The 22,265-nt window shown below is 42.9% G+C and overlaps 1 protein-coding gene across 1 annotated transcript in view; it reads left to right on the top strand.

Annotated features, from left to right (window-relative positions):
* Positions 1 to 452: 452 nt before the first annotated feature.
* The window catches only part of RBL2 (RB transcriptional corepressor like 2), a 30,716-nt gene continuing 8,903 nt past the window's right edge, over positions 453 to 22,265 (top strand). Inside the window, exons 1-16 of the mRNA XM_066637868.1 lie at positions 453 to 830; positions 3,419 to 3,549; positions 5,010 to 5,210; positions 5,783 to 5,847; positions 9,040 to 9,168; positions 10,150 to 10,310; positions 10,406 to 10,470; positions 10,838 to 11,024; positions 12,634 to 12,800; positions 13,133 to 13,242; positions 13,619 to 13,722; positions 15,929 to 16,066; positions 16,833 to 16,997; positions 19,322 to 19,433; positions 21,173 to 21,448; positions 21,958 to 22,235. Of these exons, the coding sequence (XP_066493965.1) occupies positions 543 to 830; positions 3,419 to 3,549; positions 5,010 to 5,210; positions 5,783 to 5,847; positions 9,040 to 9,168; positions 10,150 to 10,310; positions 10,406 to 10,470; positions 10,838 to 11,024; positions 12,634 to 12,800; positions 13,133 to 13,242; positions 13,619 to 13,722; positions 15,929 to 16,066; positions 16,833 to 16,997; positions 19,322 to 19,433; positions 21,173 to 21,448; positions 21,958 to 22,235 (2,577 nt within the window). The 5' untranslated portion in view covers positions 453 to 542. The remainder of the gene's footprint in view (positions 831 to 3,418; positions 3,550 to 5,009; positions 5,211 to 5,782; positions 5,848 to 9,039; positions 9,169 to 10,149; positions 10,311 to 10,405; positions 10,471 to 10,837; positions 11,025 to 12,633; positions 12,801 to 13,132; positions 13,243 to 13,618; positions 13,723 to 15,928; positions 16,067 to 16,832; positions 16,998 to 19,321; positions 19,434 to 21,172; positions 21,449 to 21,957; positions 22,236 to 22,265) is intronic.

The following is a 22,265-nucleotide window of genomic DNA, read 5'->3' as shown; positions in this document are numbered from 1 at the left end:
TATACACACCCGTACAATCTTCCTTTCTGCCCTTCCATGTAGAGATTGCATGCAGTTTCTGTTGCAGTTTCATCAGGTCTCCTTACTTGAAAACAGGATTATATATTAAAATGGCACAATGCGCATTGCCCAATTGGCCTCTCCTCTTCCCCCGCTCCTTCAGCCCGATGCCTCATGGGAATTGTAGTTTCTAGGACTTCTCTCCCTGACTTGTTGTGCAGAGGCAGTGCGCTGGTTGGACGACTGCCAGAGCGTTCTGTCCAATCAGCAAGCCTAGGGGCGAGCTTGCTTCGCGCTGACTGGGCAACCGCCGAGCGCCCTGTCCAATGGGCAGGCCTGTGGGGCGGGGCTGCAGGCTGAGAACTGTTTAGATTCAAACGCGCCGGGTGAAGGAGGAAAGGGCGGGGCCGCGCGCCCCTCCCCCTCCCTTCAAGCTCAACAACAAGTAGGGTGCCCGCGCGCATCCGCAGTACGTGCTGGAGCGCGAGCCGCTTCCCTCGTACGAGTGGCCGGCGCTGCTGGCGTTTCCCCTCAGAGGAGCAATGCTGGGCAGCGACGAGGGGGGGGAGGAGGAGGAGACCACGGCGGGAGGGGGCGCTCCTTCCCCGATCCCCGCGGCCTCGGACGCGGAGGGGGTAGCCGCTGTCACCCTCAGCGCCGCCGCCGCCGCCCGGGGAGAAGCGGGCGAGGAGGAGGAGGAAGAAGCGGAGGCGGCCGCCGACACCCGGCAGCGCTACGAGGAGCTGTGCGGCAGCCTCAACATGGACGAGCGAGCTCGAGCCGAGGCCTGGCTCAGCTACCAGAGTATGAGGCGCAACTACACCCTTGAGGTAAAGGGGCGTGGCTTGGGATAAACCACGCCCACCAGTGCTGCTGGCCACACCCCCTGTCAGGCTTAGAGCAGGATGACCTGGGTGCTGTGTCCCCCTCCCTCAGCCTTGAGCTTGTCTCAGCTTCCCTTCAGATCTGGCACAGGTTCTGACCTATGTGGGGGTGGCAGGGAAGGCAGACCCACCCCATCACAGCCTTTGTGTAGACCGACTGGCAAAGAATTCTTTATCCAGCGTGTAATCTGTGGAACTCCTTGCCACTTGACCTGCAGACAGTCCCAGGGATGTGCGGTGCAGGGGAGGCAGAACCGCCCCATCAAGCTCCATGGAAAAGCACCACAGCAGCCCTGCCTGCTTACACCCAAGGAGTCTCTCCTTGCACTAGAGGAGTCTCTCCTTATGCCAGCTTTCTCAGGTGTAAGGAGAGCCTCCTCAGGTGTAAGCAGGCAGGACCTATGCAGTGCTTTCCCATGGATTGCAATGGAGCGGTTCTGTCACCCCTGCACCACACATCCTGGGGCCAACTGATTGTCAAGTGGTAAGGAGTTCCACAGGTTGGGTTAAGAAGTCTTTGCCAGTGATGGCTTTAAGAACATAAGAAGAGCCATGCTGGATCAGGCCAATGGCCCATCTAGTCCAGCTTCCTGTATCTCACAGTGGCCCACCAGATGCCTCAGGGAGCACACGAGACAAGAGACCTGCATCCTAGTGCCCTGCTTTGCATCTGGCCTTTTGAGGTGGCCTACTTCTAAAATCAGGAGATTGCACATAGTCATCAAGGCTTGTAACCCGTGATTAACTTTTGCTACAGGAGTTCGTCCAATCCCCGTTGAACAGCATGCAGGCCAGGTCCCATCACCTGTGGCAAGGGGTTCCACAGATTAATCACACACTGGGTAAAGAAGTCTTTGCCAGCCGGTCTACACACAGCAATTGCATCAAGTGCGTACAGAGAGCTGGATCAGGTCAAAGGTCCCTCTAGTTCAGCTTCCTGAATCTCATAGCAGCCCACCAGATGTCTCAGGGAGCAGACAAGACCACATGATAATTGCATCTCACTGCCAATCCCCTGCATTTGGCATTCTGTTTACCCTTGCCCCCCCCCCCCCTGAACCCAAGGACACCATCCTGAACTCCTGTGAGGAAGGTTGATATAAAAAATGTGATAGATCAGGGTGGTCCAACACGTGGCCTGTGAGGCCCTTGTAAGCCCTGCTGCAGCCACCACCCACTGCCTCTTCCCACTTTAGTGGCTTTTTGATCTCCCTGCCCTGCCATTTCAGCTTCTCCTTTGGATAAGGAGAATCCAGAACAGCACAGCAAGAAGGTCCAAAAGCCCTGCTACATCCACCTCTGCATCCTGCCACCTGAGCCTGCCAGGTGACTTCTGCAGCTCAGAACCACATCACCAATTGCTTCTGCATCTGCACAGATGAGGGTTATGTGCAGCCTCCCCTCCAGCTGTCAGACATTGAACCACTCTGTGATAAATAAGTAAAATATGATGCAAGCATGGTTGTACATTAACTACTTTATGTATAAGCTCTGTTTATGTCCTGCTTATCTTCAAAAGAGCTCAGGATGGTAGGTGTTTCTCCCCTCCCCATTTATTTGCCCACCAACCCAGTGATGGGAAGATGAGAAAGTGACTCTCCTAAAGTTGAGTGAGGACTTGAATCTAAATCTACACTACACTGTATGGATTTTGATAGGGAAAGGGGGGGCACAGTTGTACTTGTGCCAGCTGTAACTGAAGAAAAAGCGGATACCCTGGACGAAGCAGCAACAGTGAGCCCAATCCTATGCATTTCTACTCAGAAGTAAGTCCCATTAGAGTCAATGGGGCTTACTCCCAGGAAAGTATGGATAGGATTGAGCTGTCCGCTGAAGTAGACAGGTGTGAAGAAGTGGAGTTTGAGTTAGAAGGGGTGGTGCATGAAGACGAATGAACACTAAGGAGGGTTTTGACAGGCAGTAGCCTGTGGCTGGACATGCTGAAGGAAGGGAAGGCAGATTTCATAGGGCTAGGGCAGAGGTACTCAAACAAGGGCGTTTCAATACCCCAGCCTGAGAAGCTCTGCTGCTGTCCCCTTATGGGACAGGGGAAGGGAAAGGCAGAGGCTGCAGCACAATCCCCCAAGATCATGCTGCTGCTGGGGCTAATTCACTTATCTGAGCTGGCTCCTGCCTCCTGGGGGTGTGGGGAGGCCTGCAGAAGCCTCTGCAGGGCCACCCAAGCATCTAAAAAGGTAAAAAACAATCAGAACCCACTTCCTATTTTCCAGTCAGAAAACAGGAAGTGGGCTCTGACTTTTTTTTTAAACTTTTTTAGAAGCTTCAGGAGCACACACTCCCCCCCCCCCGCCCCCCCACACTTACCTTAGTTCTCAAACTCCAGAGGAGAACCAAGGGGCTAGGATATAACAATTAAGCCCTGGAAAAGGGGGTGGGGCTTTGATTACTGATATGGCTAGCTATTTTGAAGAGTTCAGTTTTTTTGATGGACTGAGGAGAAGGGTGTGGAAAATGATACAGGATTATACCTGGGAGCTACAGGTAATTTTTTCTTTTTATTATCAATGCTACAGGGAAACGATCTACACTGGCTAGCTTGTTCCTTATATGTGGCTTGCAGAAAAGCTGTCCCAACTGTTAGCAGAGGAACCGTTGAAGGAAACTATGTATCTTTAATAAGAATATTACGTTGCTCAGGACAAAGGTATCTAATCTTTTTAAGCAATTCTGGAAGTACTGTATTACTTTACTGCAGGGGTGCTCACACTTTTTTGGCTCGAGAGCTACTTTGAAAACCAGCAAGGCCCGGAGATCTACCAGAGTTTTTTTTACAATGTTCGCGCCATCATAACATATAACATGTGTACAATGTATGTTGGTGTACCTTGAGCCCCACTGAGTATAACAGGACTTACTCCTGAGTAGACATGCCTAGGATTAGGCTGTGAGGCTGCAATCCTAGCCACACTTACCTGGGGTAAGCCCCATTGAGTACAATGGGCCTTACTCCCGGCATTTCCCCCCAGAGGCACCTGAAGGGGGGGGTCGGCACTCCGCGATCTACTCATTTTGCCTCGCGATCTACCGGTAGATCGCGATCCACCTATTGAGCACCCCTGCTTTACTGGTATTATATAATACCAGTACTAAGGTTCAGTGTTTCAGTACAGAACACAGTTACCTAGAGAACTATGTGTTTTTGCTAATGTGCAAATTGGAGTAGTAATGTGTGGCTTGTACTATAGCTGATGCATGTTTTCTGCCATAACACATGTATGCCATTGTTGGAATGGGGGGGGGAGGAGTATCAGCAAGTCACATTAATGCATTTGTTAGATTTTAGTTATAGACAGTCAGCAGTCCTCTAGCAATGTTGACAATTCCTAGCAATAGTATACTTTTATTTCCTATCATAATGGGTTAATATGTTGCACCTAAGTAGATGTCAATTAATCAACAATGTGCAATCCATTTGCATGCCTTAGCAGGTTTTGAAATTTAAAAGTGATTCACTTTTATTCGAAACCCTGAAGGAAGTAGGCTGTCCCAGACACTGTTTTAGTGTGTTTTGATGATTCACATTTTGTGCTTGAGATAAAAACTTGGCACTAAAATCAAGCAAAAAACAGTGGTAACAATCATGTTGAAACAAGGTTCCAATTCACTGCATTTTCTGGGAAACTGTTTTCTTCAATTTTGTATCAGGGTCATCTTAATTCTGCACTGTACACTGTCAGTTAGGATTTACAGTAGTCTACTGGTAAATACATAGGATATATTGTAACTATCCTAGGACAAAGTTGCAAAATTGCATCTTTGCTGCACAGCTGTTAGCGGGATAATAAAATGAAGTTGGAAGGAGAATTACTGTGCATGTTTCCTGAAAGTAACAAGAAATGAATACCTTCTCAGAAAAGTAGCAAATATGTCAGACAGCAGAACACACAGGTAATCAAACTGAAACTGGTATGGAAAAGTGGCTGCCTTCTCCCCTCCTGCTTAATTTATTAATAAGGAAACCTTAGAAAATTAAAGTTTTCTTGCATCTGTCTTATTGTAGGCATTCTAGGCTATGTAACCCACAGTTTCCAGCATGTTGTTTTAAAATGTGTTGAGGCTGATAATTTGCTAAGATTAAAGTTCTGACGGTCTAAATGTCTTCAGTTTAATAGAATTTTTTAACAAGATGAAGAAATGGGAAGATATGGCAAACCTACCCTCCCAGTTCAGAGAACGTACCACAAGATTAGAAAGAAACTTTACAGTTTCTGCTGTAATTTTTAAGAAGTATGAACCCATTTTTCAGGACATTTTCAAGTACCCTCAAGATGACCAACCACGTCAACAGAGAGGAAGAAAACAAAGGTCAGGCTTCATTGTGTTAGCTATGATTTTGATATATTTTTAAGTTGCGATTTCAGTTTCGTTTTTGAAACTAACATGTATATTCTGACCACAGTTACTTAGATGTAAGTTGCATGACAATTTCAGTGTAATTTGCTTTCAAGTGAATATGCTAGCCTTATAAATAAATGCCCAGGGTATAGTCACTCACCTGTACCAGTGCCCCTTTCCCCTCTTTCTCTCCCCCAGTCCCCCCCCCCCCCGTGCTACCACTTCTGCTGCTAGTTAACTAGGGACTCTGGGCCTGTGACTGATAGCGGGGAGGTAGGTGGCCGTGGACAGCCTAATTGCCCTATTTAAGGCAGAGCAGAACTACAAAAGCTGCATGTGCAGATTGTTCTCCTTACTATGTTGAGAACCGATGAACTGTCAGGCTAGGAAGGAGAGAATGATGTGTGTTGTTTCTGTACCACAACCCAGCACATGTCTCACTGAACTTTCTATTAGGCTTGAGCTTTATTTTTGAAGCATTTCATTTTGCATGTGAACATGTAATGAACTGTCTTTCTTTTTATGGCTTCATTTCTAAAAAGGAGACAGCCTTGCACAGTTTCTGAAGTTTTTCAGTTTTGCTGGGTGCTCTTTGTTTATGCAAAAGGTAAGAATTTTATGTTTCTGAGCCTTCACTATAGTATTTTCTGAAAGTTGTAAGGACAGTACCATATTATTGTATAAAGTTCCACACATCCCTATTTAAATGTGCTGAATTAACCTAACAAGACCATCCTGGTCAAACGCAAGTCTTGTACATTGCTTTCCTTCCCCTTGAAATATGTACCCATTTTTTCTGGTTAATTGTCATCACGTTCTTGGGCAATCATTGTTCAAGAGACTCTCAAATTCTTCAACTTTTTGGTGGTGATTTTTTTCTGAGATCAATCTTTTATTACTTTAAATTGAATTTTATAATTTCTAGATTTGTAGTGTCAGTTAGTATGCCTTTCTTCCTGTATAGTGGGCACTAATAACTTGATCCTATGTAGGTTCACTCAGGACAAAGCCTCTCTGAATTCAGTAGTGCTTATTCCCAACATGAATAGCCTTGCAGCTCAATCCTATGCATATCTACTTGGAGAGGGAATTCCACATCTTTAGGAGGGTTACTCTTAGATAAGTGTGCACAGGATTGCAGCCCAAGTCTGTTGCTCACATGTTTATTTCTAAATATGAGATAAAATTCAACCTTTTAAAAATATTCGTCATGAATCAGTTTCACCTTGTTTCTGTTTTCTTTTACTATCTTGAGATCATAGAGTAATATAATGAGATATTGCAATCACACCTTTCTTAAGAGTGTAGATTTATTGGTGGTGGGGGGGGGGTTGCTCTTTTACAACCCAATCCTATGCCCAGTCCTGTTGCTGTGGGTTTCAGCAGCGCCAAAATGGCTGTATCTTGCTGGGCCTGGGAAACCACCAGAGAACTCTTCAGGGGACAGGGAAATTCATCCCCTTAGTCTGAGTAAAGCCCCAGCCCCCGCAATGGGGTTTCTTGAGTCTACACTAGCAATTTAGCTAAATAGCTGGTGTGGATTTGAGAAGCCCCATGTCAGGCTTCTGAACCTGGCACGGGATAGAATCTGGCAGAGGCCTCCCTGGTTCCACCCCCCAAGGCCAGTCTTCCCTCCCCACCCAGGAGTACCTCCCCCACACCACCCAGCGCTTACCTTTCCTGTGGCAGCCAGGACCTCTTTGGCAGCACTGACCGAGTGTCACAGGCCTCCCCACAGGTGCTGCTTATTCCGCGGGTGCTGTGAATGTGCTTTATGGCATGTTGGCAACACCCACACTGGTGGTGTGAGTGTACCGCCAGCACTGAGGCCCATAAGATTGGGCTTTTAAATTGTAGAAGATACTTGACTTTACTCCAAAGACAAGGTGTTGTGTTGACAGTTAACCCTGTAAATCAGTTTTGTCCAACTTTGTTTTCCTTTTGTCTTTAAACTTCTTGTCCTTTTACGTGCTCTGTTTAGTTTAGAAATTTGTTCTGTCTAGAAATTTGTAGTGATAACTGTTTGGTAGTTACATGGTAAACTCTTTGATAACATGCTGGATCTGTTACAATATGTCAAAACTTTGTGAACCTATCACAGCTTGTCGAGACATACTTGATTTCCTAGACAATTTCCTTGACATACCACTATTTCCTGTTTAAAATCCAGTCTCAATATGCTTTCAAGGTCTAAATATGTAGTCTTGTGTTTTATTAAGATTCCTGTCACTCAAGTACATGGCAATTATTTGAATCATGTTTATCTGCAATGGGATTTGAGTGAGAGCAAATTGAATGGTATTATAGCTTTCAGCCTCCAAGAGATTGTGGCACAGGTTTTTCTCTTTTGTATTTAGGCAACACCAACTGTGTGTGTGTGTGTGTGTTCTGAAATGTTAAAAACTTCCCATTCACTAAACTCTGTTAAGAAACTGCTTGCTTTTAACTAGTGTGTGAGAAGCTTCAGAATGTCTTGCTTTTGTTGGCTAGACTGACACAGACACTTCACATGAAATACACAAACTTTTCAAAGATGAAAGATGGCACATACTGCTTGTAAGACCTAGAACTTGACACTCACAGACTTCAGTTACTTTTGACACTTAGGGGAAGTAGGATGTTAAGTGTCCGCTCTGTTTTTGAGGGTTTCTGCTGGGTTTATCTTGGCAACCACATTTGGAGGGCAAGTTTAGACTTGTTTGCATGGCTTCTGAGCTTAAAGAACAGTGCTTGCAACTTCCTTTCTCTATGTAGAAAGACCTGCAGCTTTTTATACTTAGTGCTTCTGGTGCATGGTAAGTTTATTAATCAACATAATATGGTTGCTAATGATTAACATTTTTAAAGCAGGAAGGAAAATAGCATAGCATAATCTGGGGTTTGTTAGAATATTTGTTGTTTGAGTCTGATATTTAAATGGTTGAGACCCTCTTGCTATTTTATTTCAAATGAAATAATATTTAATGTGAAAAGTTAGAGACAAGTTTGATAGAACTTTGACGATGACCCACTTATTTGTTGTTTAGCAGCACTGCTGCTATTGAATGTACATGCAGTTCTGGCATGGAAATTTTAAGTTTGCAGGCCTGCTCTTTTCCTGTGAATTATGTATGACACAACATACATAAAGTTAAGTGGTTGCAATTCTGAAGTTTGCACCTGAGGCACCTGCCAGATCCACAGGGTTTTGTTTTCTTTGGATTTCTGAGCAATCTTTCTCTCTAGCAACATAGCACTGTTCATTCACACAAGCCAGTGGAGCACTTCTTATGCTGTCCCCTTTGAACATAGAGGTCCAGGATTGCACCCAAACTTTGGTCTTTGGCCACTTTTAAATCAGCATTTCTGTATATCATGATTGTGTTGAAGGATGTAATCTTTGTAATACCAAATTAGTATTAAGAATGTTAAGGCTACAGTTCTATACTACTTACTTCTGCATTTCATTAAGCTCAACAAGGCTTACTTCTGAACTGACATACACAGGATATAACAGTAAATCTCTTAAATGGCTAAAATATTAGTAAACTTGGAAATGATTAATAGTTTTACAAAACTTTGAAACTTATTTCCCAAAGCAAAATAAGTTATTTCAGAAAACATTTACATATTTATCTACATTTTTGCTGCTTGATTGTTATACGATCTGGTATTTTTACTCTTATTTATTGGTAAGAGGTACAGTTCTGTAGTCTGTGAATATCTTATTTGATTTTAACAAATATACAGTGTTTAAAAGCATCTTTGCCCCAAAGTTCTGAAGTTTGTGTCAACTGAAACTGTGTTGTTGGTCTTGCAGGCAATTTTCCAATGATCAGTGATGACTTGGTCAATTCCTACCATCTCTTGTTATGTGTCCTGGATCTAGTCTATGGAAATTCGCTGCAGTGTCCTAATCGTAAGGAGCTCCTAAATCCCACATTTAAAGGTATGTTAAAGGATATTTTTTATGATGCTGACCCAAATATGTTTCATGTTAATTAATAATATGATATTATATGGAATATCATATATATATGTACAAACTGATGGTAAGGCCAGACCTGGAGTATTGCATCCAGTTCTGGTAGCCACATCTCCAAAACAATATAGTGGAAATGGAAGAGGTGCAAAAGAGAGTGACTGAAATGATTACTGGACTGGGGAACCTCCCTTATGAGGAAAGGCTACAGTGTTTGGGTCCCTTAAGTCTACATAAAAGGGGCCTGGGGGGACATGATTGAGACATACACAATTATGCAGGGGATGGATGGAGTGGTTAGAGGATGTTTTTTCCCTGTGACACAACACCAGAACCAGGAGACATCCACTAAAGTTGAGTATTAGGAGGGTTAGAACAGTTAAAAGAAAATATTTATTTACCCAGCGCTTAATCTGTAGAACTCCTGGCCGCATGATTTGGTAATGGCATCAGGCCTAGATGCATTTAAAAGGGGGTTGGTCAAACTGGACAGGAAGTAGACTGGGTGGGCCTTTGGGCTGATCCAGCTGGGCTCTTCTTATGTTCTTATAAAATAAGCCTTTTTATGGTGCTGTTCAGTGTAGGGAATATTAAGTAAAAGACTGAGGGCACAATTCTAACCAGGTCTACTCAGAAGTAAGTCCTGTTGTGTTCAATGGGACTTACTCCCAGGAAAGTGAGGTTAGGATTGCAGCCTGAGTGTACCTAGAATAAAACAAAAGCATTGGACTGGGCTAATGAAAAGCAGAGAGAGGGAACAAGGTATTTGTCAGAAGTTCCAATAATTGAAATCCCTAATAAAACTGTTAGTTCATGTGAATCCAGGAAAACAGGAACAGACACAAATAGATATTTGCTGGATTTAAAAGAAAATTAGATGTAGGAGGACAAGAATACATGCAAAATACAATATTTTTTGTGTTGTCGTCATCATCCTCCAAATCACAGGATTGCCTGATGACTTTCATAGTAAGGATTTTAAGCTGTTGTCTGAGCCTCCCTGCATCATTGAAAAACTCTGCACCTTACATGATGGATTGGTATTAGAAGCCAAAGGAATAAAAGAGCATTTCTGGAAGCCTTACGTGAGGAAACTTTTTGACAAAAAGGTATGCAGGTAGTTTAAAGAAAAAGTTTTTGCTTACGTAAAGGATTTGGCAATGTTCCAGTGTTTGCATTTAGCATCAATTCTGTTTTCTTGTAGATTCTTAAGGGAAAAGAAGAAAACCTGACAGGGTTTCTAGAACCTGGGAATTTTGGAGAAAGCTTGTGAGTACTGTAGAGTGATGACATTAGTAACCCCTGGATTTGTTGATTTACGGTAGCCTGTCTACCTCGAAGTTCCTTTCTATTCAAGGTAGGGCTTCAACACTTGGTCAGGATTCCTATAAGACATAAATCAGTTTTGCCCTCACATTAACAGCCTTGCACACAACCTTGTCATTCATACTTCATATAAATCCCAAATCGCAAGGAAAATATACTACCATTTCTATAAATTTTTTCACAATATTGATACAACACTGCAGCAATGTTTTAGGATTTTCTTTTTGTTTTTTAACCATGTATAGATTCTCTGTTTCATTTTAGTCACTTATATTTGATCATTCAGCACTTTCCTTCTCCTCTGTTGTAGCAAAGCTGTCAACAAGGCCTACGAGGAGTACGTATTGTCAGTTGGAAATCTTGATGAGCGGATATTTCTTGGGGATGATGCAGATGAGGAAATAGGAACCCTGCGAAGGTGCTTAAATACAACTTCAGGACTGGAAACAGCTGAAAGAGTGCAAATGAAATATAATTTGCAGGAGCATTTTGAACGAGTGAGTGTACCATGAACCATTGTGTGCTGGAGTGGAGCTGAGTTATAACGTGCCTTTCAAAAACACAGGGTGTCGTAGTTGTGCACAAATGGCTGGAGGAGTCTGGATATAATTTCAGCTCTGGGCTGGTACTCTCCCTGGCATAATAGCTGCAACAGCATTACTATGGGCTCACTGAAGGAGTACCATGAGACTCCCTAAACCAGGGTGGGCAAACCTCAGCCCATGGGCCATTTGTGGCCCATGGGGAACCCCCAGTGTGACCTGCAAGGAGCCCCCAGTCTGCAATGAGCTTCTGGCCCATTGGAGACTGTTGGAGCCCACACTGGCCTGACTGCGGGTCACAACCGCCAGACGTGAGCTGCAGGCTGAGTTAGAGCAAGGCCTTTGATAGTCTCCATTTGTTTTCTGCTTTTCCTTGGGCATTATTTTAAACACACACCCCCATTGCCTCTAAACAACTTATGACTTCATGTGTGACTGCCTTGTTCTGCATGTTTTCACTGTGCAAAAGGTGTGTGACAAACAGTTCATAGTTCTCATGTAGTTCTACATGCCTGTATTATAGTTCTCATGTATATTATAAATAAGTTCAGTAAAATTCTTTCATATGTCTAATATATTCATATATGTAAATGTATGTAAATTTGAAATGTAAATTAATTCTTTTTTCCTGGCCCCTGACACAGTGTCAGAGAGATTATTTGGGCCCTCCTACCCAAAGGTTTGCCCACCCCTCCCCTAAACCATATGGGAATAGCCACATTTTAGCTCTTGTCCATGCCAGTATTAGCCATTGAAAACCTGGATAAATGGTGCTAATCTGCTAATTAGCTTTCTATTAGCAACTATGTGAATGATTCTGTTCAGAAATGCATGTATAGATGCATTGTTCTCTATGAATATTCCAGGATATCATTAAGCATAGATTATGTCACTCTTTGTGGATTGAGGCAGGCATATCTGGAAGGCACATTGATTGGTGTATCTTTTTGTAGCTGGAGAAGAAATGAAATAATCAGCCCTAATGGGGTTGTTCTGTGGGTGGGTGCTATTCGGAATCCAGAAAGAGAGTATGTGCTATTTAATGAGAAACATAATATCTCGGTTGGGATGCCCAATGGACGGACGATATCTTGCATTTATCAGTATTCGAGCGAATGGCACATCGGCATCAACTGCGTATGGATATATTTGAAGATATCTGGAGGCCATTCCTTGATATAATAACATAAGCCACATAAAGTGTTGATATGCAGATACTCTGGTCATGTATATGCATATATATTTTTTCCCTTTTGTTTTTGTGTTCTGTTTATACAATAGAATAAAATTTTGTAAAAAAAATCTCAGTTGGGTTGGGTCCTGTGTTGGGTAGGAAGGAGTAGTGTTCTTGTTTGGCATAATCTTCATACCATATCCCCAACATGGAAATTTCCTTATCAGTGAGCTCTTTGGATACAGTTTATAATCAAAAAGCTTAATATAAACTACCTGTATGCAGGAGGTGACAGTGGCAGTGCTAGAGTGTTTTGTGTTGATATAAAGAGAGTATTATTACCTTTTAGTTTTTGAAGCATCTTTTTTTTTTAATCTTTTTTTAATGCAGACAAAATCCTTTAGACTATCTACACCTCTTACTGGACGAAAGTACATAAAGGAGAATGACCCTTGTGTGAGTCCCATTTCCATAGCTACGTACAACTTGACCCGACTTCATACAATGTTAACAGGTCTGAAAAATGCCCCAAGTGAAAATCTGGAGCAAATTTTAAGGTCAGTAGAATCATTGACATTTAGCTTGGACTACTATGGTTTGGCTGTAAGAGACAATATACATTAATAGGCTTTAGGGCATGTGGGGACACTTTATAGCCAAGGAGTCTGATTTATTTCACTTTTGGAAGGGTTCATCTTTCTGAATAAATGCCTTTTAGAGTTGCAGATAGTCTCTGGTGTATATTATATTCTACACTTTGTAGAGCCACACTCTGCTTGAACATGAATGCTAACACCGGTTTATAGTTTACATTATTGTACTGAATGAGTGTGGTAAAGTGTGCTTAGTTTGCAAATTTAGACACTATTATTTGTCCCCCTCGCTTTAGGGCATGTTCCAGGGATCCTTCTCTCTCAATAGCCAACAGAGTGAAAGAAATGTATGAAATTTATTGTCAGAGAACCCAGTTTCAGGGAGAACCAGGTAGCATTCCCAAAGGTAAGATCACATTTTGTTCACTTATAAAGTCACCATTCATTGTTTACAAAACACACCAGAGGCTTGAAATGTGTGATACCTTTGAATATGTGGTGTCATGAATGCAAACTTATATCTATGTAATTTAAGCCCATAATTTGTGGAAACATTTCCCTGGGAATAACAAGTGCAGTCCAGTTGCACTTTTGTAAAATCTTTTAGTTTCAGTGATTTGAAAATGAATGTTCAATGTTTAGAACTGATAGGCTCAAACTTCAGGGTTTATGTTTAAACTGCTACTTTAAAAAAGAGTTTAAATTGATGAACTTAGCTTAAAATCCTACTTTTGAATTTCTTCGTATAGGTGGTCAATGGTTTGTTTGTTTAATTATTACAGATGTTGTTGGGAAACACTTTCGTCTTGCTGAGGTCCTTTACTATAAGGTGTTGGAATCTGTCATTGAGCAGGAAAAGAGAAGATTGGGATATGCTGATTTAACTGTAAGTAAACTCAGCAGAGTGGTTTTAGGAGTAATATTTAGCTTATTTTTATTTCAGAATTGTGCATGTTTAATACACAGAAGAATATGAAGCATAATTATCAGTTACATTATGAACTACGGCCATCAATTCTCAATTCTCAAGCTGGCACAACACATTCAACCTGCGGTTTAGTTATTGGTTTCTGCAGAATTTTATTTAATGCAAATCAACATTTTGAGATTAGCAGCATCACATTTGTGTTAAGCATACTATACTGTCAAACTTCAATGAAGGTTCCATTCTGGAAGATTTAGAGGCCTTTCATAACTGGAGGGCAAAATTAACATCTGTTTCACTCCATTCACCTCTCATTGCTGGTCCAACATTGAGGAGGAGCCAACATTCGCCAATCAGTGTGTGATTGTTTACCACTTCATAAACAAAACTTGCGAGCTACTTTGAAAGAGCAAGATACAAATTACACTAGTAAACATTTTCTATAAGGATAAGGAATTTAGGCTTAAGCATACTATGTTGTCAACTCACAGCCCAATTCTGAGCTACCCATTGTGCCAGGACTGCCATGGTGCCAAAACAGCTGCTACAGCATCCTGTGCACAACAGGGAGGCCCCCAGTAGCTCCTTAAGGGAAGGGAACTTTTGTCCCCTTCCCCCAGGTAAGGCAAGTAGCACTGCAGTGGGGCTACTGAATTCTACGGCAACTCTTGGGTCACCATAGAATCAAGAGCCTCTGTATCGGGCCAGTGACTCGACACGGAGGCTCTGGATGCGGAGGGGCGGAGCTCCTCCAGTCCCGCCTTCTTCCACCACACTCCCCCCCCCCCCCGTGCTGAGCTAGCTTCAGTGCTGGACTGGCGCTGATGGTTGCAGGCGTGCCTTGTGGCTTGTTTGCGACACTCAGCACCAGTGGTGGACCGACGCTAAGAACTCAGGATTGGGCTCTCAGTTGTTTCAGAAAGGCCGCATGTAAAAAGTCCCTGACTGTACTTCTAAATCCAAAAGTGCTACAAGAGCATGTAATCAGATGAATATGTGCACAGATTGCAAGTGTGAGGAACTGCACTGGAATCAAATGTTTCATTCCACCCATATGTTGAAAGCATGATAGTTCTGTTGCCCAGCAAGAGCCCATTATTCTCATATGTAGAGAGGCACAGTTAAGGCATGAATTTCTCTGAATGCACAGATTTTCTGTTTTCATCAGTTGACTTTAACTGGTTAGTCCATGTACACAAGGGTTTGATGTGCACATTACACTGCAGTACATATGAACTGTTTGTCATAGTGATCAACCATAATCATGAGGTTCAGGAACAAGAAACCCATTATATTCATCATAATCTCCTTAGGCTGCAATCCTAACCACACTTTCCTGAGAGTAAATGCCATTGAACAAAATAGGACTTACTTCTGAGTAGACCTGTTTAGGATTGTGTTCTTAGTCTCCACAGTGGCCATTGCCACTTGTGTATGTTTGGAATGATGCCTGTGCTAAGAGTTTTACATAACTAAAGTAACACTATCTTAACATCAGCTTATTGTTCCTGCATTTGGGCTTGCAAATGTTTTAGGTTAAAAACTGCAAGCCACTTTTCACTTGGTGTCTTTGTCTTAGAGATAACGGGGCTTCAGGAGCTAGTCTGCACAAACAATACTTCAGAGCAAGGGTAACCTGTATCTGAATACTTGTAGTTTCTTTATCTTTCTAGTACAGTTCAGCTTACTATGGGAAAGGGTGGAGGGGCAGGCCATGGGTAGGGGGACTGAGCAGTGAAAGTTACTAGACTCTTGTCTTCTTTACTTTGGTGGTCATGCTTATAAGCTAAAATGTGTATAAAGAGCTAGTTGCATCTAGTTAGCTCTCTACACATGATCTGAAGTTTTCTCTTCTGTGTATCTTGCTTTGGTACTAGCAATAACTGTTCTCTGCTACACTTTCTTTCAGAGTGTTTGTTTAAATACTTGTACACTGTGAACGATTCTTGCACTACCTTTGGGCAGTTCAAAGGCAACAGGATGTAGACAGATCATGTTGTGTTCATGAGTTTTCAGATTTGTTTTGTCATCTCATTCAGGCAAAGACATTACTAACTTTTTTTTCAAAACAGACACAGACTATTTGCATTTTTATGCTGAATAATTGGTTTCTTGTTTATCTATGTTAAACTATACTAACTTTTTTCCCTTTTCTTTTTAACTCTAGGCAATATTGGAGCATGATGTCTTTCACAGATCTCTCCTGGCCTGCTGTCTTGAGATAATTATTTATTCCTACAAGTCAGCAGAAAATTTTCCATTCATCACTGATATATTTGATGTACCTGTTTTTCACTTTTATAAGGTAAATTCTATCAGTTGTCTGTTACTTCTAGTTATAAGCAGGAATAATTTCAATTTGCTTATAGAGTAATGCTATTAAAAAAAAATACAAGTATCCTCCTGTATTTGTAGAGGATCTGTTCCAGTACCCTCTTTTTTTTCTTCTTCTCATTAGCAAATAGGTATGTTTCTTGCTTATACGTACATATGTTAGGAAAGGAATGTGGCAGGCAGGCAGGCAGCCCATATACTAGAGAAGAACAGTAAGAATGTTCTTACTGTAAGAATGTAACAGGAAGCAGGGGAACTGTGGATAACACAGGCCTACAAAATTGAGAGTCAGAAAAGTTTTCCCCAAACTTTATGGTGGTTTGATATGAATTTGGGGTGCCAATTCCAAAAATGGCATCCGTTTGCCCTATCATGTCTAGTTTTGGAGATACGGCATAGCCTCTTTAGTGAATGGTTCAAGCAGCTTCTTCCTCATGAGGAAGCTGCTTGAACCATTCACTAAAGAGGCTATGCCGTATCTACAAAACTAGACATGGTAGGGCAAAACGGATGCCATTTTTGGAATCAGCACCCCAAATATACCCTGGAATTGGTGTAACGTGTAAGGAAGCAAAATGTGTGTTCTGTGTAATTGAAGCCTTGGATACTGGTTCTGCAGGTACAGGGAGATGCCTGTAAATTACTATATGGAATTTTATAGCACTACAATAATAATAATAATTAATAATAATGGAACAGGAGATATTTGGTTTTTAAACTTGTAAAATTTATTACAGGTAATAGAGATTCTGATTAGAGCAGAAGATGGTCTCTGCAGAGAGGTGGTGAAGCACCTCAATCATATTGAAGAACAGATTTTAGAGAGTCTAGCATGGAAAGTAGAATCACCATTATGGGAGAAAATCAAAGAAAATGAAAATAAAGTTCCCACATGTGAGGAGGTAAAATATATGAAAGTTTGTCTATACACATTTTTGATGCTTTTCAATTCATTTCCAAAAGTAAACTGAGGAAATTTCTTATCTGTTGATGGTTCTAAATGCCTCCGGGCTAAATCTAGCTTGTGGGAGTTGCCACCTTGCCTTTCACCCTGCTAAACCCTAACCCTTTCCTACCATCCAAACTCAATGGCCATGTGAGGAAGGCCATTCTTCTGTCCTGAGACAGCTGCTGAAAAGCTTGCAGAGGCTTAAGGCACCAGCTGGTTGGACTTAATCTTGTTGGTCAGGGGGTGTGGTAACCTATGGAACTCTTTCCTTGCAAACAGCTTTGGTGTGTTCCTGATGCTCTCATAACGTTGGAATCAATCACAGAACCTACAGAGCATTTTGTAGGCAACTGCTCCTTATGCCCATGTTCACTGCTGTGCATCCAAGGCCCAGTTTACTTTCACACAGCAGCTGGTTGAACAAACAATGGAAAGTATTGCAGAGAGCAAGCAGGCAAGTGGAAGGAAGCTCGGTTTAGTACACAGCTTGCACCAGGCCAGTCACATGAGGGACAGCAGACTTTCCTGGTTATCTGGCTCACTGCCCCTCCCTTCTTCCTTATTGTGTCCTGTGAGGACATAATGTACCAACAACGTAAAGAAAAACCAAAAACTTATCTGATCTAGCACAGTGGTTTCCAAACTTTTTAGCACCAAGACCCACTTTTTAAAATGACACTCTGGGCCCAATCCTATCCAAATTTCCAGCATCCAGGTAGCTGCAATGCAGCCCCAAGGTAAGGGAACAAATGTTCCCATACCTTGAGGAGGCCTCCAAGACTGCCTCCCCAACACAGGGAAGAAGGGGAGAATAATAACCAGAAGAAAAGACTCTCAAACATTTATCTCCCAATATTTACACAAGCCTGCCAACAGCAGAGCTCAACTGCTTGCAAAGCAGTTAGCAGTTATCTTGCAAACTGCAGGAGCTGAGATCTTTGAAGGGTAATTAGCAGCTATTTTATTTTGGAATAGCTTCAGGGCTTGAGGCAGTTAGTTATCTAACCTTTCCATCACTGTTTTATGACCCACCAAAAATCAGGTTGCAACCCATCATTGGGTCCCAACCCACAGTTTGGGAACTACTGTTCTAGCATATTAAGTTTTTTTAAAAAAACAACAATCTTACAACCTAAGCTTATTCAGTGCCTGTAGCAGTGGATCTTGCAGTCTGCTGCCTTAAGCCCCATTCCAGCCATCGTGCACCACAGTTCCCTGTGCAAACAGCTGGAGTCTTTGCGCATGCACCAGCAGCTCCCAGATGCTTTTGCCAAAGCAGGTAAAGTGACGGTGACGGAGTGGTTCAGGGGAGGATCAGGGTGAGGACTGAGCCAGAGGGGGAGGATCAGGGTGGGAGCAGTGCACTCTAAGATCCTACAGCTCCTACTCTCCTTTTTCCCAGCGCGACACACCCTCTGAGGCTCCTCAGACTAATTCAGCTAAATATTGCTTTCTCAGATGGGCCAATATTATGAAGTAGAATATGAAAACTTCCCTCTTCTCTTGAATTATTTCCCATTTCCCTTCCCTATTATGTTTATCTTTTAGTGATTGTTGTAATCTCGTTTACTTTTTAAATGCCAATAAAGATACTATTGATTGATTGAAGTAGAATATGAAGTACAATATTTGGTGCTCTTCAGTCTAGAAAGAATGCACCTGAAAGGGGATGTGTTTGAGACATATAAAATTCTGCATGGGATGGATAGAGGGAAGTTATTTTCTCTCTTGTATAACACCAGAACTGGGGGGCATCCAATAAAATTGACTGGTGGAAGAGTTAAAATGGGCAAAAGGAAATTTTCTTTACCAAGAGTGCAATTAATCTGTGAATACCTTGTCCCAGGGCATTGTGATGGTACCTGGCCTAGATGCCTTTAGAAGAAGATTGGACAGATTGATGGAGGAAAATCCATCACAGGTTACAAGTCATGATGACTGTATGCAACCTCCAGAGTTTAGAAATAGCTTATCCCTGAATGCGAGATGCAAGGATATGGGGATCTTGTTGTCTTGTGTGTTCTCAGAAGCATCTACTGGGCCGCTGTGCAATAAAGGAGCTAAACTAGATGGATCCAGCATGGCTCTTCTTATGTTCTTTTGACTAACTTCAGTTTGGATGTCTCTGTAAAAAAGGAAGAGAGAGAATTCTTCCAGGGTGACTGGGAAGGAGAAATCATGTGGCTCCTTCTTGTGATGACTGAACCAGACCCAGACAGCAATGTGAAAACAACTGGACCTTGCAAGCATTCAGAGCGTGTGAAATTTGTGTTTTAGGTAATGCCATCCCATTATTTTGAGAAATCAAATGGAAACAGTGTGGCAGGCTCCCCTTTGACCCCACGAAGACTGAATGAGGTTCGTGCTGAAACTGGAGTGGTGGGAAAGGGTAAGTCTCAGGTTTTCAAGTCATATATAGTTATTAGTTATATATCTTAGGGTGCAATCCTAACCAACTTTCTAGCACTGGCATAGCTGTGCCAGTGGGACATGTGCTGCATTCTGTAGTTGTGGGGCAGTCACGGAGGCCTCCTCAGGGTAAGGCAATAGTTGTTCCCTTACCTCGGAGTTGCATTGCCCTTATGTCAGTGCTGGAAAATTGGTTAGGATTGTGGCCTTAGTTACTGTTCAGACCTGGAAAGCATGGGGATAAACTTAAAGTAGGGGCAAGTCTGCCAAAAGCACATATTTGTTCCATTTTCATTGATTTTTTTTCTTTTCAAATGAATTGCACTATTTGTTCTACTTTATAGCAAAACAAAAATTCTGATAAAGGCATGATCCAGAAGCTCCAGCCAAGCATGTGCAGAGGTCATTTTCAAACACACAGAAAGCAGAAACATATGTGTTCCCCCAGTCCAATTCTTGAGTGCAGTGAGCCCCTTTGCCAGCAAGTCCCACAACCTAGGGACACCCATTGTTTCACCACAGTCAGGTCTTCAGATTTATTCTGCTTTCAACCATTTGGTGCTGCAGGAGCAAGGCTGAAACTGAGTTGGGGGGAGAAGCATCTGAGTATGATGCTGTGCCAGATGACACCCTAAGAGACCTTATCTTGCAAACCCATTCCCACTAAGGGAATGGGAACAGCCGGACCAGATCGGCAAGAATGGATGTAGAGGTTTCTCTTTCAGCCCCGAAAGATTCATGCCCCAATTTTTTAAAAAACAAAGAAAACCTTACTTATCTGTTCTCAAAGTACAGCAATGTAATAATATCAAATAGTTTTCCGTAAATTGGGACTTTCTCCAGCAGAAATTACATTCATCATGTGGGACAGTTGGAAGAGATACTTCCATAACATGAGAAATTAATTTCAGAATATACTAGTCCTGCCGTTTTCAAACTTTCCGGGAGGTTGAAATTCACAGAAAGTCCTTGCGGGGGCTGCAGGGACTAGGGTGCACTCACCAGTCCCTGCAGCAGCTGTCTTGGGCTGCAGGGAGCCCTGCCCGAACGTGTGCAGGGCTCCCAAGGTCAGCAGAAGTGAAAGTGGAGCTGTTGCGCTCCACCTCCACAAAACCGGAAATGGAGCGCAAGCACTCCACTTCCAACGACCTGGGGAGCCCTGCAGGCGCTTGCGCAGGGCTCCCCACGCCTAGGGAAGGCTGCTTCAGGGACTGGTGAGTGCATCCCAGTCCCTGCAGCCCCCTGAGCAAGGCGATCCTGGGGATCACGTTGCTGCCTCCTCCCTCCCTCCTCGCTGCCCCCACCCCTTAAGGGGGCAGAGGCCGGGGCCCTCAGGTGCCCCAGTCTGAAAAAATTCTGTACTAGTCCTATGTATCAGCCTCGTTACTTTTTGACAGGATAACTTACCATATGAAAAGTCTTCCTGTTTTCACTTGGATAATATTTTTTAGTGATGTGCCCCTGTGTGGTGGTAGCTGGTATTTACCACCATAGGGGGAAAATAAAAAGATTAAGAATAGATTCCTGAAAATACTCTTGGCTGTCTTCTGGTATAATGTTAGCAGAAAATCACTATATACAAAACTGATGTTGTCATCTCAATAGCGTCACCCCATCAGTATTGTGAATCAGCTCTTAGATTTGCAGCTGTGTGCAAGTACCTTTCACAAGATGCTGTTGCTAGATTATATATGCTATTATTTTGCACAACGTTTGCAGGCCTGTCATCTTCTCCCACCACTCTGTATGAGAGATACAGTTCTCCCACAGGCAACCCTACTCGGCGAAGACTGTTTGTGGACAACGACACCCCCACTGATGCCACACGGACTCCTGTGAGAGTTTCACAGCAGCCTGTGGTCGGCGCGATGCCTGTGCAGAATGTCACCTCTGAAACCATCCCTGTCACTCCAGTTCCCGGACAGACTTTAGTAACGGTGGCAACTGCAACTGTGACAGCAAACAACGGACAGACAGTGACCATACCGGTGCAAGGTAAGGAAGGGTACAGATGGTGATCATGAAAAGAAATAACCATTGTGGTGGTTCCCAGGGCAGTCAGTAGGATGAGGATGTTTGGGATGTGGGCCAAAACCGAAACAGCAGGACAAGTGTTCAGCAGAGCAGGATGAAGTTGAAATGAAGCTAGTGAGATGACTGTGCTACAGCACACAACATCCTTCTTTTGAACCCAGTTCCATGGGCAATGGCTTATTTACAGAAAACCTTTTAGTATACTCTCCTTGTCTTCTTTGGAAGGGTGGCAAGGAATAACAGACTGGCAACTCAAATCCTAACTTTACAGTTTGCAAGCTATTTTCATCCCTGCGACAAATTGGCCTTCGTTTTTAAGAGTAACTTCTGCACATTTCTGTATGGTCGTGTAGATTTAAAACTGTGTTTTATTATAAACACAGTTGTGTTTCAGAAAGTATTACTAGATCCCTCCACCTCCATCCCTCAACTTTGCAGCTTTATTTATTTCATTCTGCTCATTTTTGCAGGCATTGCCAATGAAAATGGAGGAATAACATTCATCCCAGTTCAGGTCAATGTAGGCGGGCAAGCTCAACCACTGTCTAGTTCCATCCAGCCTCTCAGCGCGCAGACCCTTGCTGGGTCTTTAAGCACTCAACAAATGGCTGGAACAGCCCTACAGCTGCAAAGCCCAGTTGCAGTCCAACAGATTGCCCTTCCAGGAGAACAACGGCAAAAGCAGCAGATAAACATCAGTGGTATTAAATCCCGGAAAGCTAGCTCACTCTCACTTTTCTTTAGAAAGGTATGTTTGCAGGTTAACATAACGAGATCT

Source organism: Tiliqua scincoides, chromosome 9 (assembly GCF_035046505.1).
Source record: "Tiliqua scincoides isolate rTilSci1 chromosome 9, rTilSci1.hap2, whole genome shotgun sequence".
NCBI classification, from domain to species: Eukaryota; Metazoa; Chordata; class Lepidosauria; order Squamata; family Scincidae; genus Tiliqua; species Tiliqua scincoides.
Note: the sequence above shows the minus strand (reverse complement) of the source record. Positions and strands in the feature narration are given on the sequence as shown.